We start from the raw sequence: 19,060 nt of genomic DNA, 5'->3' as shown, positions 1-19,060 counted from the left end.
GACCAACATTTATGCTCTAGGCCATTAAGTGTCTTTGAGCTTTAACTGTTCTTTGTTGTCTCCTGTGGCATTATTTCTTATAAAGAGGGGATCCTCATATTTAATTTAATTGCATTAATCTTAACTTAATCCATATAAATGCTAGTTAGTTAGATGTTTGCCAGCTATTCAGCTCATTGCTGTGCTCACACACCAAACCATACAAGCATCTCATTCATTTAGAAACATCTTGCAAGGCATAGGCTAGCTCTGAGCATGGAACTACTCATGAAACTGTTTAAAAGCCATTGTCAGTCCACATGGCTGTGGGGATCCTACAGAGCACTGCGGGGATGGACAGATTAGCTGTTCTGAAAAGGTTTCTGCTGCCTTAGCCTACCACTATCTGATTATAATATTCTGTTTCTTTTAGCCTATCTTATAGCATTACTTACTGCAGTTTCTGATGCATCAGGACCAAGAGAGAAAATGACAACGCAGATGGTTCTGTCTAGATGTTCTTGTTCAATTTGAACCTTTTATGTTTTGTTTTGTTGCAGTGGGAAGTGTCAAGACAGGAAGATACTGGGTTTTAAAACTCTTTTCTTTCTCATGGTTATTCTCCACTGGAAGTTAAACCCCATGTTGCATCAGATATGTTTGGAATGAGATTAGCAAGGTTCACAGAAGTGTAAAAATGTTAGCAAAGACAAGAAACAAACCTAGGCCATTGCAGAAGTCAGCCCTGGCCATGTCTGGCCATGGCCTTTGGAATGCAGAGAGAGGACTTGCAAAAAGCACAAGGGAATGGTGGGCTCCCTTGTTTATTGTGTGTGATGTGCAGTGGTACTGACTACTTTTATTAACTGATAACGTCAAGGAAGCAATTTTTTTTTCTCACAGAAGACATGAATTATAACAGGATTGGAATCTATGTGCTTCACTTGTAACAACAAAAGCCAAAAAGTGACATGGTGAACCTGACACAGCCTACCTGTTGTGCATTTCACATCCTGTGTTTCTTCTGGGGCTCTCACAGAGCCAATCTGTGGGCAGTGAGCTGAATCACTGAGGACACAGCAACCAAGCAGCTGAAGTGGGAGCCCTCAGCTCACAGAACCAAACCCTGACTTGCTTCTCATGCACACACAGTCCATCTTGTAAGCACATTATAGCCCAAAAATTGTGATTACTTACTATGTCTTTTCCCTTTGATTTCTTCTCCTCAGATATTGATGAATGTGCAATAGGAACCCACAACTGTTCAGCTGCGGAGTCTTGCTATAACATTCAGGGCAGTTTCCGCTGCCTGTCCTTTGAGTGCCCCTCCAACTACAGAAAGGTGTCTGATATGTAAGTATGGCCACTGCAGTAGTAGCCATGTTGGAGTTCTGTAGTGCTTTGGTGTGGGAGTGGTTCTAAGCACTCAGAGCTGTAATAAACTGCTTTGGTCCCTGGAGCACATAAAGTTTTCATGCACAGAATTGTCAGTTTTTCTCTTTTTCCTTCTTCCAGACCCCAGAGATTCCATTTATCTCCTGCTGCTGTAACAGCAGTCACCAGAGCTTCAGTCATACTTTCCCATACTCACCAAAGCTCTAAAAGGACTCTGTATCTAAGTTTTAAAAAATCTACTGCTGCAACTCCTTGAGTGGTTTTAGGGCTCCTTGGCTAAAATTCGTGTTGCAGCTCCTCAGAGATGCTTGAAACATTGAAGGGCAGTAGGATAAGAAGGCTGGCAGGTTCAGGAACTGTTGGACTCCATAGCACCCAGTTCCTAAACCACTAAGAAGACATGGGAGCCCCAGCATCTCCCTGCCCATTTCCTGCCAGCACTTTGGAAAGCCAGAGGAAAGTTTAAAAAACTCCTGGGTTGTAGAGTGGGAAACAGTTGAGTTGCAAGAGAAACAGAAATATGGAGGAACTTGGAGAGAATCTCTTTCCGTCAGAAATGCAAAGCTGCATTTGCTGTAGGAAATCTTAGTTGCTTATCACTTAAAACAGTCTTTTCCTGCCTAATAGGATTAGCAGCTTTTCAAGCTGAGGACTTGGTTTTCCCTTGTTTTGATCTTCTTGGAGCACTGCCCCAAGCTTACGCTGTCAGTGATGAATTAGACTCCCTCCAAGCTCTGTGCTTATATTTGTTGTGCCATGATTGTTTTCTTCCTCTGTTGTACTCTGACAATTTTATCATTTACCATTTCTTTACGGATGCTATAAAAGCAGAGTAAGCAGCTGGTGATTACACAGGTGAAGGATGGGACTTTTGTTTGCCTAGCACAGGCTGAAGACTTCCTTGACGTTGCAGTTCTCTGAAATGCATACATGATTTACCCATTACATGGACACTGACAGTTCTTCATTTTGCTTCTCATAGGAGGTGCGAACGAATCAGTTGCTTTAATTATCTGGACTGCCAAAATACCCCGGTGCGTATCACCTATTACCAGCTGAACTTCCAAACCAACATCATGGTCCCAGCGCACATCTTCCGTATTGGACCATCGCCTGCCTATGCTGGAGACAACATAATCCTTACTATCAACAAAGGAAATGAAGAAAACTACTTCAGCACCCGGAGGCTGAACTCATACACGGGCATTGTCTATCTTCAGCGACAGGTCAAAGAGCCTAAAGACTTTTTGTTAGATGTCGAAATGAAACTGTGGCGTCAGGGAACATACACTACTTTTCTTGCCAAAATTTACATTTTCATCACAGCTCATGCATACTGAAGCATGTATTGACGTTGGAATTTATTGGTGCTATGCTCTTTACCTGTTCTACCAAAGCTTAATATTGTTGAACTGGCATTTAACGTATCTAGCCTTTATGTTATTTTTCTGTCATTGTTTTAAACTTTTTTTATTGGTTGTGTAAATTAAGTTAATTTTTTTCTTTGTTGTTTTGCTTTCTTATGTAATTCTTCACATCATCATTTGACAATGAGCAAAAGAAGGGTTAGAAAGGCAGTACGTACATTGTGTTACATGCAGGGATCTTTTCTTAGAAATTACTTTTGGGTTTAGTCACATCTGCAAGGTATCACGCTAGAGAGGAGAGATGTTCACTTAGGAGCATTGCTTTTTGCATTAGGAGAAGAAAGGCTTGAGCAGTTTCTCTTTACTACACAAACTTATGGTTTGGCCGCTGAAGTTTTCCTTGTTGAGATACTGTGTCAAGGGCTGTGCATATGCATTGACAGTTGACTCACCTCCTGTTACAGGTTTGTTTTCCTCCTTCCATCTTTTATAATATGTTGCCTTAAAATATATATAAATAAAAGAAAACTCCACCAGTGAACAAGCCTATGACTGAACCTTGCTTTAGTAGAACTGCTCCTATGATAGACTTTGGCAAGACCTTGGCCTTCAGAGGATATTGTGCTTCAGGGGAAAAGCTCGCACTGCCATTCTTAATAGTTTGCTATAGGTTCTTGAATTCTTCTCTGCACAAAAGCACTGTGTTTAGGTAACCATATGTGTAGACTAGATGTATTATAATTCTTAAAGGAAAGTCAAAGAGGAAATGTGGAAATAATCAACTGCTGCCCTTTATTTTAAGTCCTGTGTGTGCTGCTGAGGAATCATTTGCAATTTTAAATAAACAAAAGGGGAGTTGCTTCTGTTCTTTAGGAAAATTACTTCAGTTGTATTACCAAATGACGCAGAGGAAAATGCTAGTTAAACTGGTGGTTTGTATTATGCCGTTTAGAAACAGCACAACTTAAGTTTTGAGTTGGATTTCCTCTAGTTCCACAGGAAACTGGAAGAGGTCCAGAGCTGAAGGCCAGATGTGGTAAAGCTTAGTATAATCAAAGTGTTTGTTAGAATTTAGAAATGAACATCAGAGAGTCTCTTTTCTGAGGGAAAAGAAAAAGCTCCAGTGTTGAAACTCACTGAACTTCCTTTGTTCTGGCTATAATTACTCCGTAAAATGTTTTGATGGAAAAACATAGCTACAATATATTTACACTGCATTTTGATAATCTGTTCTTTGCTACAGTCATTCTTATTTTGACCGGTGTGTACTTAACATTTTTTTAAAAAGAGAGAGAGAAAGAAAGAAAGAGAAATCTTACGGCTTTTTATGCTATAATCAATACTTCTATTATACTGTAAAAATAGTTGTTTGAAATACATCTTAAAATCTTACAACTACCACCAACAGGGTGAAAGGGGAGATGTACTGTGTTCATTATGTCCCAAGGCCAACTTCTACCAGTCCAGGTAAATTACTTATTTAATTCAGACTCCCTTATTGATGATAAAGCAGAAATCTTTCTGTGTCTCACATCATAAAGACTTACTGCTAGAGAAGAAATATTGCTATTCCTCAGTTGTAAAATATGGGATATCTGAACGTTTGCATACGTTCAGTTTCTTGGTTTGTTTTTGTTTGTTTTGTTGTTTGTTTGTTTGTTTTTTTTTGTCTATAAAAGTAATTTTGTAAAAGCGATCTTCCATCTATCTTTTGTTTTCCATAGCTACCAGTTTCATAAGCTTTTAGCAAAGAAATGCTGACAGAGAAGCACATGTTTATGCAATTTGTCATCTCAATTAATGCATATCTTACAGCTACAGGCCTGGAAAGATGAAGAGGCAACTGTAAGAAGGAATAGGAGAGCCTTCCAGATTCATTATGCTGCATACATGTAAAGTGGTGATATGTTTCTCCATGCCCCAGTGGGACACATAGGAGCCACTGAAACCCAGAGTTTTCCATCAGCATTAGTATGTGATTGAGTGTAAATGATATTCATGCACCAACAGCCTTTCTTGTCAGAGAACAAACGGACAAGGCATTTGTTACTCAGAGACCTTCTGCTGACTACAAACAACTGCAGTCAATCATATTAAGGACCTGGCAGTTTGTAGCACAGACTTTTCATTTTATAGACAGGTAGTTGATGAAGAAAGTTTTAGGAAAGGCTTTGCACACGATTATAAGAAAAATGGTATGTTATTAAAAAATGTCATCATTAGCACTGTGTACAGCAGGCATTTGATACATATAGAAATGGCTGCTTGTTGCAACTGGTCCAAGCAAAGAAAAGACTGGTGGTAGAATGGAAGATTGGAAATGAGGTTTATGTGACTTTTTTGAACAATGGGTGTTCTGTTTAATTTTTCAGATTATTTACTCCCTGCCTCTATGAAATGACCTCTTTGTATTTGGTGATTGTATTTCTTGGGTGATCCAGCAGTCCTGAGAACTAAGGAAAAAGAAATGAAAACCTGTGTGTGTGCTGGAGACTTGAGCGGGTCAATTACAGTTTGAAACATGAAGGGTGTTTTTGACTGGAATTTTCTTAACATGTAAGTAGCAGTACGTGGGTGAGAAAGCTGCTTTTTAGCCAGAATTTTGAATGGCTTCCTTTTTGCACCAGGGAGGAAGTATTTTCCTATCTCTTTGTATGTAAAAATACACACATATGGATTACTCCAGGTACTGATGAGTTGGTACTAGTATTCCTTTGTGAGTTTAATATAGAAAACAGGTATCAGAGTGCTCATCTTATGCCTTTCTCGTTCTGTTCATACTGGTGGGTAGGAGTATGGTTGCACATCACTGAAGAGTCAGCTGTAAATTTTAGTGGACTCAAATTCTGCTATTAGCTCCAAGATCACATGAACAAAACTTTATCCGCCTTTATTTCTTTACATCTTTGTGTTGCTCGGCCTCTAACTCTGCCTTGCTGGTCTGTTCAACTTCTGCAACACTTTGTATCTTTTATTCTTGCAAGTTGGGACAGAGAAAGATTCCAAACTTAGGGATTTTATATTTTGAATCATCTTTTGAATTTGATACTGTAATAGAGGATAAACAGCAATAATAGTTTTAATATTATGGCACGTGATGTGCTCTTCTGCAAAGGTCCCATTTGAAACATTAGCAGTACAAGGTGGGGATATTGCAGGGAGCAGGAGAAATCCTGAGCCTTCTCCTCATTCCTCTGCTGTGAGAAGCAGTCAATCGAGGAGGAGATAGCTCCCCTGCACACACACTTCTTTGGATGAGGTACAGCTGCTCCCTGTTAATGGATATTACCTGGGCCACTGCTCACCTGTAGATTGCTACAGCTCTGGGAGCCTGGAGTCATTGTGAAACTAACAAATTGGCTCTGTGTCCCCAGCTGGTAGTGCTTTGCTGGTACCAGCACCTGCCTACAATCAGCTTCTGGGTGGAGCTGGGCACTGGGCTAGGGCTATTTCTCCTTTGCCTGCTGGGTCTGTGTGTGCTTGTGCTGTTATTTGCTTGTATGGTATTGGAGGTGGTGGTGTTCTGAAAAGTGTTGCTTTTCAGAGTGTGTCTAGAAAGAAGAGAGTGCTGAAGCTGTATGCACAAGATGGAAAGCAAAGAAGGGTAAGATACACAAAAAAGTAAGATTTTATGGTTGTTTGGTGATGTTTGTGGTGATGAATCTGGGTTTCTGTGTAGTCCTAGGTAAAGACTTGTGCGTGTGATTAAAACCAGTGTCCTTTTATGGGTAGGTAACTTTTTTCCTTTAGACCTTTGAAGGGCAAAAGTTGCTTTCATCTGGTTTGCAGGATGGGGGGAAGCTGCTGCAGATTCTTCTTCCCTATTCTTTACAGTTGTTTTCTATTTTTTCATATTTCCATTATTCCTGCTTGTGCTATGAGGAAGAGAAAGTTCCAGCTGGGGGGAATTAGGATGCTAGAGTAAAAATAGATTCTGAGGTTAAATAAAAATGTCTTCCCACTTCTAGGATTCTCTGCGTGATGGAGATGTTCATTTTGAAACGGCTATTGAAAACTAGGATTTAATTATATCCAGTTTTCATCATGTGAAATGAAAGTCTCAGACTTGAGCTTTTTGTCTTCTAAAACACTTTTTTCTCATTTGCCTGTGCTTTATAAATAGTAATCTATGGGTGGGACCATTCCAGAGCTTAGGAGTCCTTCATTTTTTGTTCCTTAAGGGCTCTTGTTCAATGTACCCTGACACGGACTGCCAGAGATGGCAGGTTGGTGCTTCTCCTTGCTCCAGAGCTCTGTGGGCTCATTGCTGCCTGGTGCATGAGAGGAATGGTGTCTTTCAGCCTACCTGGCTCATGTGGCTTCTCAGGAAAGGTGCAATGCTAGCTTCCCATGAGCAAAAGCTCCTGATAGAGTAAGGTTATAAATTCTAACATGTGTTATGGATTTTCTGTTTTTAGCTGGGAATGAAGAGGGAAGGATGTCAGTGTGGTGCCCTATGTACTGAGAAGGGAGGGAGGGGAGGAGATCCTTTGTGCATCAACAAGTCTTCTGAGACGTAGCCAAGAACTGTGCTAACTGCAAAAATTCCCCACAATAAATTAGAAGTCTCGTTCTATTTTGGAATAATAGCAAAACACGCAAAGTGGTAAACTTCTCTGTGTCATCATTTTTAGAAAGTAATTGTGGAAAATACTAACAACAACTGATTCCACTTAAATTAAAGAGAAGATATGCTAAATGGAGATATTAAGGCTTTGAGAGAATGGAAGAGTAGAGATGCCGTTCTGGTTATTGTGGGCACCAATGAGCTATGCTCCAAACAGGGGTTTTGGCTCATTGTGTTTATACAACTACTGGTTGCAGACACATGCTCTGGATTCTCCCAAGTACTGATGGCAAGGAGTTGTACATGGAATGCTTTCAGCTTGGGAAAAAGGCTGATAATCTTAGAATGAAGTATGTTTGGAGTAGAGTGCTGCCATTTTGGGAATTTGAACAAATACGTAAAGAGTGATATGGGGTTGACAAGCACACATCTTTCTAGGCAACGTATCATGATGAAAAGTTTGCTTTTGTTAGCAATGGCAAAGTAAATTCTCTAAGCAAAGGATAAAAGTCATAGAAGTGAGAGATCCTTGTTATAACTATGAGACAGAACAGGCCACATCTGACTGTAGCTGTAATACCCAATAGATACTGGTCACTGCACCTTGAAAGTGAAGATGTTCCCTCATTAAGTTGGGATGGCAAAGCTCAACTCCCAAATGCATTTCAGGGTAGATTGAAACATGTCTTCCCTTGCTGCCATAGGGAACTTTTTGTGTTCTGCAGTTAAGATAGAATGTTGAGCTGCTGCAGTGAATGTGAAGTTCACTCTCTTCTTACCAATGTCCTTCACAGGCTTATAAAAGAATAATCCTAGTTAATCTTAACTGCTGCAGAGAACTGTTACAATTAATCTTATTATCTTTCAGGTGTACCTTTGAGAAATAGCTTTCACATTGACCAGCAGTATTTCATACAGCTTCAGAGTGTCTAATGTACAAGAGTATAATTCTGGAGTAAATATACAATGCTGTCTCAAATACCTACTGCGGGTAGGGAGGGGGGCTGTGACTGGCCATCAGTGTAATCATCAGCTATGTGTCACAATAACCATGTTCTACACTTCAGATGTTTTTCTAATTAGGCCAAGTATACAGTATTATAACCAATATATTGTACTGCCTAATGTAAATTAATGTGAATGTGCTGTGGTATTGATGAGAGCAAAATGTAATTCTGTAGTAACTCATGTTTGGTATCACTGGAGTTGGGAGGGCACAAGTGTGGAACTCAGTCGTGATTGTCAAGGATTTCTGAAATCAGCATAGCACTTGAATTTGCAGTTCAGGGGAGTCTGTAACAGGAGTTGTATTTGTAGAGTGAGTTTTTCTATAGCACACGCTCTCCTGTATCTTCCCATATATTAGATGATGGTTCTCCAAACTGGACTTGCACATGCAAGAGTCTGCGTTCTTATTTATACAAAATCAGCAGTTACTGATGCAAGTGATCCCATTAATTGGAAAGGCTTGAGTACTTGACTGGGACACAGAAAATCCAGAATCTGTTCTGGGCTCTGTCCAAGTGGGTAACTGGATGCAAATCTATTGCACTTAGTTACAGCCTCCAGAAGTTCTTGCATTCAATACAAGAGTTATAAAATAAACCCTCTTGCTTTACTCTGTAACAGTGGTATCAACTGTGTATGTTGTGGTCATATAGATATTATTCCAAGGTTAAAGACTGGCATAAATTCTGCTGATTCCTTCTTCCTGGTGATCAGAAAGTCTTGTGTAGCAGATGCCAGAGATGGAAGGGGTGAGATCAAGTGGGGTCACAAGAGTTTTTATGCCATGTACCACTAGCCATCTTCTGCTAATTTGGGTAGTACTAATAAATTCAAAACAACAATGAAAAAATTCAGTTACCTTGAAAATAAGGACATCATAAGAAAAGTTATTGATTTAAAAAACAAAGAAGTATATAATGACCAATATTCTCTGTAGCTGTTGATGCAGAGCTCCACTGAAGTGAAAGTTAAGCGAAGTCAGAGCTTTAATCACAACTTAATTTTCTCTCTGAGGAGAGGAAGGGAGGTACGTACATGACAGATGCCTGTTGTGTTGCATGAATTACATCTGAGGGATTCTGACGCATACGGTAGTGATGACTGTATTTGATTATGGTTACTCCATGCAACTCTTTAAAGACTCTTTTTACTTGTAAGTTGGGAAGAGGTGGAAAGATGCTTTTTAAAAAAAAAAAAAACTGACAACTAGCATTAATCACACAGTATAAGACTTCTCCAACCTTTCCATTAGTCCTTTATTCTGTATGAAGAGAGTGTGGGCTGCTGGTTTGGATTGGTTTGTTATTGTTGTTTAGTTGTTTTGATTGATAAGTGTTTAGAGAAAAGGAGGTACAAAGTGTTCCCCATCTCTGCTGTAGGTATGTTGTGCTGGAAATGTGTGTGTCACTTAAATAGAGCCCAAGTCTTCAGCATGCAGTGCAGAGAGAATCACAGAATCACGCAGGTTGGAAGGGACCCCAAGGATCATGTAGTTCCAACCCCCCTGCCTAGCAAGCCTAGAGGCTTGAGTTGCTTTGCACAAATGAAGCTTACCCGCTCAGGACTGCAGAAGTCCCTACTTAGCAGTGCCCACAGTCTGCCTGTTTGTAGAGATCTCTGGACTTCCACACTGTATTTTGTGTTTCTAAATCAGCAGCAATCTTCATCTCTTCCATTTATGAATTCCACTTGCAGCCTCTCTTCCCTTCTGCAGTTGCATCCTATAGTTTTCTTGGTTTCCCCCTATTGTAGGAGGCATTTTTCCTCTATCTGTCCCTATAAAAAGTTCAAAACCACAATCATTCAAAAACACATCTACCTTTTCTTCATTGATTGCTTAGAGACTGCACCATTGTTAGCAGCTTGCTAGTTTCACAGCAGTGCTATTGATCTGCTAGTCCAGAATCTGAAGAATAGCAATTTAAATTACACTATAGTTTTAAACTCTGCAATGTGGCAGGTTTGAAGGCAGCTGTTCTGGATGCTGCTGGGAATTACCAGAGAACATGATGTTGAACGAGTGCCCTGGGAAATCATTAATAAATAATGACTTATTTTTCCTTTTTATTAATTTTTTTTTTGAGTGCACTTGTTGAAGAAATCAAATGTGGTGTTTAATGTTATATACTTGTTCTTACATGTTTTCTATGTAAAAGTTTTTGATGGTTTTGAATTCTTCAGCTTATGTCCCTAAGCATCACCTCTTCTATCAGTTAACTTGGCGAAGGGCAGTGGGCACAGCCATGGTAGTGTCTGGCACGATGTTCAGGCCCTTCACTCAGTTCAAGGCATGTTGTGGATATGGACCTGGTTATTTTTATTCTCATTTTTGCTTCTCGTTTTAATGGTGATATAGCTGACAGTCTTGAACAGCTGAAGTGGAGACACGTTTCAGGGAAAGTAGTTGCATGGTAATGATTGAACTGGTCATAGAAAGTGAAGGGCTGATGGGATGATTTATTTTCTTTACCTGTTGACACTGGAAGATTTTGAGGGGGGAAAAAAAAGTCCAAGACTAGTTGTTACCTGAAGTCACTGTTTTCCTGAACTTGCCTCTTGTCAGTGGTTTTTGCCATTACACTAACTGAATTATTTTGTAAATTGCTATATTGCAGGCAGGGATTGCCATTTTCAAATGCAAATCAAGGTATTTTATTATCTCAGTTGTACTGCAGCTTTCTTTTGAAAATCAATAATGTAAAGATTTGTGGGCAGGCTCACTTTCTTCTAACACTGATCTAGTTACTTAATAAAATAATAGTTTCCTCCCTACCTTCTCCTACTGTTTTTCTCCTTATTTTTTATCTTAGCCACTGAAGAAATATGCTTTATGAGAACACAGAAAATGATGCATTTAAACTTGTCACAGCAGTTCGAAGATAGAGAGAATATGTTTTTCTTCTGCTGATTGCTTTTCTTGGACCATTAGTTGTTCAAAGCAGAGAGGAAATAGAATGGGGGCAAGTCAGATTCAGTAATAATTGTTTGGAGTTGAAACTGCACGTGAGCTCCCCATGTGTATTTTTTTAGTTCTTGTTTTCAAGATGTTAAATTGTTCTTTCTCTGCACATCAGTATCTTGTTGGTAAATACTTGTGTAGTAACTGTGAATGTGGTGGGCTGGTTTTCTCCATGGTGTAAAATGAGGCTGTGCCACATCCACCTGTGCAGCTCTGCTGCTGGCTGCCAGGGGCTCCCCTGGACCTTGTTTCTCCAAACTCTAAGTCAAGGTTTTGGCCATGCTGCAGCCTGATGAAGTGTGTAACTCCACCTCTGGTTTGTCTTGCAAGCAAGTTGAACCACTTCTTTAACCTGTCCTGCAAAACAGGCATTACTGGAAAACTGGGCAGCCAGGATTTTTTTTTCTTTCTTTCGAGTCAAAACTTTAAGATGATTCTTCTGTTTTCTGGCACTGCTATTATTTTAAAATCTTGTGTGGAATGTGAAACTGAAATGTTGTATCAGCATAAACATTTCAAGGTCTTTCATCAGATTTTTGTGCTTGCTGTCAATGTATTTCATCACTGTTGCTCCTTAATGAGATCTGTGGTTACCGGCTAGACAGACAGTCATAAGTTCACTGTATTGCTTCATATGGGCCCTTCTGTTTTTTCTTTTTTCCTTCCCATGTCCGTCTCCATGAGTTTTGACTAGGTTTGCTTGGCTCCAAGGGTGCTGAGACAAACCAGTTTCTAGATTTCTCCTTATTTGGAACAAGTGCCCTTATTGCTGATGCCAAGAATATTTTGTGCTTTGTGGCAGAGGTCCAGGAGCTCACCGCAGTGCTTGGAGTTCTGAGGTTCCCAGAGGAAACTTGGGCTGGGGCAGTTAGCTCAGAAGTGCAGCCTATGTCTGAAGGTGCTGGATAGGCTATGTGCAGTTCTGAGTCCTCTTCCTTGATGATTCACAATCACCGTTACTGCAGAAATGCTGACATCTTCAATAACTCTCACATTTCAATTCAATGCTGAGATGAAAGGATTTCCTATGTTAAATAAAATTTACATTTTTTTCTTTTTGTAGACACCTCCGTTTGCTTGAACAGTATTTAGTCATCTTAAGATGTGTAGTACATGTAAAAACTCCTAGAAATATTGGAGATGCTCTGATTTGATCTTCATTTTCTAGACTATACTAAAAGAGGATTTTTGAGCTCCCTAAAAGAAGTCCTACTGTCCTCTCTTCTTGTTCCAGCAAACAACAAACTATCCAACTCAGAAGAAAAGGCCAAGATCCTATAATCAGTTTGTCGAAGGGAGGGAATAAATGGAAGAACCACTTAAAAAGAAAAATAAACAGGGGATCACCCACAAAAAAAATAAAGTTCCACAAAACCAAGGCTTTCTTCTAAGTGCAATTGGTAAAAGCCATGACTGAACCGGTTGCAGTTATCCTACTCGTGTTGTCAGCTAATGATTAGCTAACAGGCACAATAAACATTTAAAACTAGCTTTAATGGTATAACATCTTAAGGACCTTAAAACAATAAACTGTATGGTTCATTACCTACTTCTAATGAGTAGCAGTTGGGGAAGTAGCCCACCTCCAGGCCAGTCCATTTGTTGTGCTATGACCATCTGATCTGCACAGCGAGCCCCGTTTCTGTGTGCTTGGTCTGTGTGCTGGATACTGAAAGACAGGGGAGATGTGCTCTTGGAGACTTTCCACTATGTAGAATTGGAAAGCCCCATTTTGAGACATTGCTGCAAGGAATGAAATCCATCAAATTTTAAGTGCTGAGGCTTACCATGGTTCAGCAGATGCACTTGCCAGCAAATGGGTTGGCAAGATTAGTGTGTAGACTTTGATGAAGTCATTGCGGTGTGGCATGTGGCTGGCTTTAAAAAAAAATAAAAATAAAAAAAATGTAAGAAGCAAGATTTCCCCCTTGCTGAAAGCTGGCAAGAACAGAAGGAAGGACTATTTTAGATTATATGAGCGTAGGGCTTTGAGCAGAGAGCTAGCTGGCTTCACTGGCTTATAGCAGACTGACATAATGTTGAAGAAAGGAGCCAGAAGAGTGGGTGGATTTCTTGCTGGCGATGAATACGCAAGCATGGCTAGCATTTGTGATGTGACTGCACATTGAGAGTGGGTTGTTAAAGATTGGGCTGTCTCAGGTAGCAGCTGTGGCCAAGAGATTGCATCTTTTCCATTTGTGCCTGGGAGAAAATTGTGATCTTCATTAGATGCAGGCATCGTTGCCCTGATCTGTGGCTTTGTCCCTTCCTCTTGGAAGATGGCACTGCTGGTATGCTGCTGAGATGGAGGCTAGCCCAGAACGTGGATTTCTTGGGCCTCATTTTCTTTATTGCTGGGGTCACCATGCATCTTAGCAGTGTATAAATGAATTTCAGTGGGTAAAAGCTGTATCTGTATTCAGGCCACTTCTCACTGGCAGAGTGAGGCCAAGGAGCGTGAGCATGTGTGTTGCTGTGCTTGCCAAAAGGCCTAGTCTCCCTTCTGCCCTCTGCAAAACCATGGTGGGACTTCACCCAAGAGAGCTGTTTCGGCTTTGGATGTTTGTGGGAATGCTCTTTTCAAAGGACAGAGAGCTGCTGTGCTGTGGGCACCTCCTTGGGAAGAGACCAGAGCTTAATTCCTTACACTTCTATGGAATTCACTAAGTGGACAAATCTGCTAAGCTCCATTCACCTTGCTTTCCTCTAGAATGGGATATGTGCAGTCCATTAACATGCGCTGCATGGACATGTGACAGACTTCTTTTTTTTCAGATACAATAAAAATAAATGCTATCTAACAAGTTTAGAATGTTTCCAATTTGCTTTAGTCTTTCTTATTTCTTCTGGGAAGAACTGAAGCTAATTTTACTACACCCACAAGTCTTACCCTTAAATCCTTTTCTAGATTTTCCTTCAGGATTTTTAAACTGATTTTATCATGCATATATTGCACTGAGCTTACTGGCAAGTTTTCTTCTGCCTACTTAGTGTGCTGGGTCCTATAGACAGGATTTCATATGGCATGCTCTGGGGTCTCTGCCACTAGTTTTGAGTAGGGAAATGAGGCTAATGTTGATGTAAAAACAATCAATTAATTGGAAACTATTATGTACAGAAGTGTGGGGGAGAGGACAGGAGAGAGCTTCTGCGCAAACAGATGAAAGGTGCAAAGCAGACATCTTGAAGAAGAGTTGACATTTTAAGCGCTATAAGCCTGCAGGGAGAGATAGCATCACTTTTGAGATGTACCTGGAAAAAAAAAAACAAAACAAAACAAAAACCAGACAAGCTTTAAAACATACAAGCTGAAAAAGCATTTTTGAGCCTGTAGCTTGCTGCTTTTTAACACTGCATCCTTATGTGCAACAAAGATATGATTTCTTCCCTTTCAAATCTTATCTCTCTTGTATCCCAAGATCTTCATGACCAAAATTACACTGGTAGGTTTTGACTTGTAGATTTGTTTTCCCAATCTTATCTTACTTGATAAGATTGTCTGCATTTACCCACCTCTAAGGCACGTATGTTTTGTCCTGGATGCTTTGGGGAGGTTAAGCAAAGGATGGGAGAGGAAGAGTTTATTTTGATACCCTCCTGGGTTCTGTTGCTGAATGTTTATTCACCTAACAAGTTTCAATAAGCAGTCATTTGTACTGGATCTTAATTTAGATTAGGGGTGTCCTATGTACTGAGTAATAACTTCATTGTTTGTTATTAGGCTTTAAGTAACAGACAGGAGTGGAAAAAAAACAATAGTCCAATATCTATAAATCTACTTATTGTGGCAGTAAAGCCACATTTAACTCCCCTGGAAAAAGAAGGGGGAGGGAACCAACCAAAATACAAGCCATCTGAGTTACTAACATCAGAAGGGCTTCAGAAATTGTCTCTTATGTTCACATGGGCAAAATCCTATGTATCCTCAGTGTTGAGGTGAGGTTTGTTGAAGGATGATAGCAGTTGACATTATGATAAATGGTGGCAGAAGGTGGTGATAAATTCAATGTGTTACTTATTAGGACAGGCAGCGATAGGATAGTAAGCGATGGAAACTGATCAAGTGATTTATTTGAAGTGGAATTGAAAAGCATTCAAGCCCCAACTAAAATAGATGCCTTTAATGTAGACTGTATGCAGAGAAGTTGCTAAATAGTTGGGGAAAATACAGAAGTTGCAGCTGAATATTAACCTAAATGTCTTAATAAAAATGTAATTTGAAAAATACTCCTATGAGTCCTGTTAAGCTTGCTGAAGTAACTTTAGTTCTGCAAGGCAAAGTTAGCCTTGCAGAAGTTCAATGCTCAGGCTTCCTCACAATGCTTTTGTTGTCTTGTCCTACCACATCGGTAGGCAGAACTGGTTTAGGGGCTGCACTGTATCACATCTGTATTGTAGTGCAGAATAACCTAATATGTTCAGTGAATAAAGTGCTTAGGTTTCCCTTTACCAGCTTCCTGACGGAAAACACAAGTCTCATTTAGAAGAGGAGCGGGTCAGAATAACTTCTGTTGTTTGCTGCCTCCCCCCAGATCGAATGAATGCAGTGTTTATCCTAATGACCTCCCCAGGTGCTGATCCTGAGAAATGCAGAAAGTCTGCAGATTTTTTTGGAGATGATAATCTCCCCAGTTTTGGTTTAATGTGTCTGTCCTATAAGAAACGTACAGCATCTTCAGAAAGAACTTGTTATGAAGAGCAAATACAAACCATGCAAAGCTAGAGCAGCCACTGATCTTGTTCTGTAAACTATGGACTGACATAAGCTAAAGCAAACCAAAAAAAAAAAAAAAACCACACCAAACTCACTTGCTGTCAAGGACTGTTTGCAGCTTTCAGAGGAAATACCAGAACAGATGGGTGAGAAGACTGTGAATGATATGCTGCATTTTGCATTCAAGGAATAATTGCAGGGGGAAAAAAAAAACCAACAGTTCCTTTCTTTTATTTTATTCTTTTCTTTCTTTAAATGTTGTCCTATGGTTGATGCAGAAGCTTAATACACTTAATACACTATGTGTACTTAGTTGCCCTTTCTGTAGAAGATTGTTGAGCCAGATAGATGTGGTATAAGTGCACAAAAGGTTTAGAACACCAGGGTTTATTGTGGTCATGGAAACATTCAATGTAACCTTAGATCACCAGTTTATGCTTTAGAATATCTTCAAGAAGTTTCTTTCTTTTTCTCCTTTCCCCTAAATTAGTCAAAGCATTCAGCCTGAAAAGTATTGGTTGCCTGTGAGGTCCATCAACCTTTCTTTTTTAGATGTGGTGAAATGTAATGGTCTTCTGTCTCATACAAGTGCCATGAAAATATATGTGTATGTGCTGTGTGTTAAGCTAGAAAACTGTATGATCATAATTAAATCATATCTTATACAACTTCTATAAATAGAAATTAATAGTAATAAGGAATAGAAATGCAAATCTTTGCAAATTGATTGAAGGGACAGTCTTGAGGATCCTCTAAGTCAGACTTTCTTCAAAATTTCATAGGAAAAATTTGGTGCTCATTGGATTTTTTTCCTTAATTTCTCAACCATCCATCACTGTGTGAAACAATAGATTATAAAGTAGAAAACCAACAAAAGTCCTTTGCTTTTTCTGTATTGCAGCTCTTAAAGTTGATTCTGTAGTAACTCTCAGCCCATCACACCAGTGCCATGAAGCTCTAATCCAGACCTGGCCCCAGGCTACTGCTCCTTGTTCCTGCAGCAAGGTACCCCAAAAGGCTGCTACTGTGCCGTAGTTTCCTCTCTTTCTGTTTGAAATGGAAGAAATTGCATTTTGTACTTTATTGGGTGCCTGCCACCAAGTAGTGTTAGGGACACGCTCCTTACCCCACAGATACACAAAGGGAAATTCTTGGTTTTTGCTCTCCATTCCCTTGAAATTGTGGATCTAGAGGGGCTCTCATGAATGAGAAGGGAAAGGCGTGGTAGGAGAGTTTCTAGAGATATGTGAGCTTTAAGGACAGGAGTGGGAACTCTGCTGTGTGGGCTTCATGGGGGTGCCACCACATATGTCTGAACTGAGATGATTTACAGTTATTTCTTCATAGATGAAAGTCTTAGAGCCTTTCAGAAAAATAATGCAAACAGAGCAATGTCGAAGCTGCAATTTGGCTGTTTAAATCTGCACAGATTACAGAAGCAGCCTTTTACCTAAGCAAGTATTTTGGTACTGAATTAATTAGCAGTTTTCTTACTGCAGTGCCTACACAGGAATTGCATCCCACACCTGCACCCTCCACCTCACTCAGCTGCAGCCTCAGTCACATTGCCAGGCTCAGGATGTGCTAGCACAACCTGCACTGATTCCAAGTCATTCTGTGGAATCCACTGTGTTTAGAGTTATACCCACAATGACCTTGCTTAATTAGCTGTCTGTGTTGTGTAAATTGTCAGTGCATCAGGTTGAGAAATTTGACTGGTGCTGTGTTTGAAATCTGAGGTAGAGCTCTTTGTTCTCAGTGGGCAGTTAGTGATGTGCAAGGTCCTGCACCTGGGTCAAGGCAATCCCAAGCATAGATACAAGTTGGGTAGATAATGGCTTGAGAGCAGCCCTGAGGAGGATTTGGGAGTGTCATTTGATGAAAGATTTAACATGAGCCAAAAATGTGTGCTTGCAGCCAGGAAGGTTGCATCAAGAGAAGTGTGACCAGCAGGTTGAGGAATGTGATTCTGCCCCTCTGCTCTGTTCTTGTGAGACTCCACCTGGAGTACTGTGTCGAGTTTTGGGGTCTCCACCACAAGAAGGGCATGGACTTGTGGGAGGGGGTACAGAGGACAGCTACAAAGGTGATTAGAGGGCTGGAACGCCTCCCCTACAAGGACAGGCTGAGAGAGCTACTGCTCTTCAGCCTGGAGAAGGCTCTGGGGGCAGACCTTATGATGACCTTCCATACCTAAAGGGGGGGCCTACAGAAAAGCTGGAGAGAGGTTTTCTATAAAGGCGTGTAACAACAGGAGGAGGGGAAGAGGTTTTAAGCTAGAAGAGGTATTGAGAAAAAATTCTTTATTGTGAGGGTGGTGAGACATGAATGGGTTTTCCAGCAAGGCTGTGGATGCCCCTTCCCTGGAGAAGTTCCAGGAGAGGCTGGATGGGGCTGTGAGTAACCTGGTCTAGAGGGAGGTGTCCCTGCCTATAGCAGGGGAGTTGGAACTAGATGATCTTAAAGGTCCCTTCCAACCCAAACCATTCTATGATTCTCTGTTCTCACAACTTGCCTGTGTACTGCACAGTATTACAGAAAGGTGATATTACAGCTGTCATACCGCTTCTGGCCCTATAATTCTTTCTAGCTGTGCAAATGTTTTTGTTTTTACAAGTCCTGGTAAATTTATGGCTGGTGGCCACTACCTTCAGTTATGGCATAAATTTATGTAACTAATGTAGCCTGGCTGCAAAAAAAATAAAAGCATGAAACTGCTGAGGTGGAGCAAAGTGCAAGTTAAGGGATGTGCTGAGCCAACACAATTTATTTTAAATAGAATATGCAAAAATTGCAATGGACAGCAAACAGCTTTCAGAGGTGATGGACAATGCAGATTGCTAGCTAATGCCTAGTTCTGGTGTTACAGGTAGGCCCTCGTTCTCAAAGTTCTGCTTTTTGGAGCTTTGCTTCCCTGTGCTGATCTGGTGATCCTGAAGCATGAGCAGTCAGGCTCCGAGGCTTGGCTTCTATGGTTGTGTTCACACCACTAAAGCCAAATAATTTGGCTCTTCTGAGACAGCATTCTGAGTGAAAACAATACCAAAGCATTATAGGTATGCCAGAATGAG

At 40.4% G+C, this 19,060-nt stretch overlaps 1 protein-coding gene and 1 long non-coding RNA gene across 6 annotated transcripts in view; both read left to right on the top strand.

The window, feature by feature from the left end:
• Positions 1-5,267, top strand: part of FBLN2 (fibulin 2) — a 98,790-nt gene extending 93,523 nt beyond the window's left edge. For all 5 annotated transcript variants that reach the window (XM_042880403.1, XM_042880404.1, XM_042880405.1 and 2 more), the window contains exons 16-17: positions 1,209-1,332; positions 2,357-5,267. In XM_042880403.1, the coding sequence (XP_042736337.1) occupies positions 1,209-1,332; positions 2,357-2,714 (482 nt within the window). In that variant the 3' untranslated portion in view covers positions 2,715-5,267. The remainder of the gene's footprint in view (positions 1-1,208; positions 1,333-2,356) is intronic.
• Positions 5,268-5,880: 613 nt separating this feature from the next.
• Positions 5,881-19,060, top strand: part of LOC122184931 — a 28,242-nt gene continuing 15,062 nt past the window's right edge. The window contains exon 1 of the long non-coding RNA XR_006180678.1: positions 5,881-6,345. This is a non-coding gene — a long non-coding RNA (uncharacterized LOC122184931). The remainder of the gene's footprint in view (positions 6,346-19,060) is intronic.

This window comes from Lagopus leucura, unplaced genomic scaffold, assembly GCF_019238085.1.
Source record: "Lagopus leucura isolate 7727_CA_CO unplaced genomic scaffold, USGS_WTPT01 Super-Scaffold_100026, whole genome shotgun sequence".
Taxonomy (NCBI): domain Eukaryota; kingdom Metazoa; phylum Chordata; class Aves; order Galliformes; family Phasianidae; genus Lagopus; species Lagopus leucura.
This window is presented reverse-complemented; position numbering and strand designations above follow the sequence as displayed.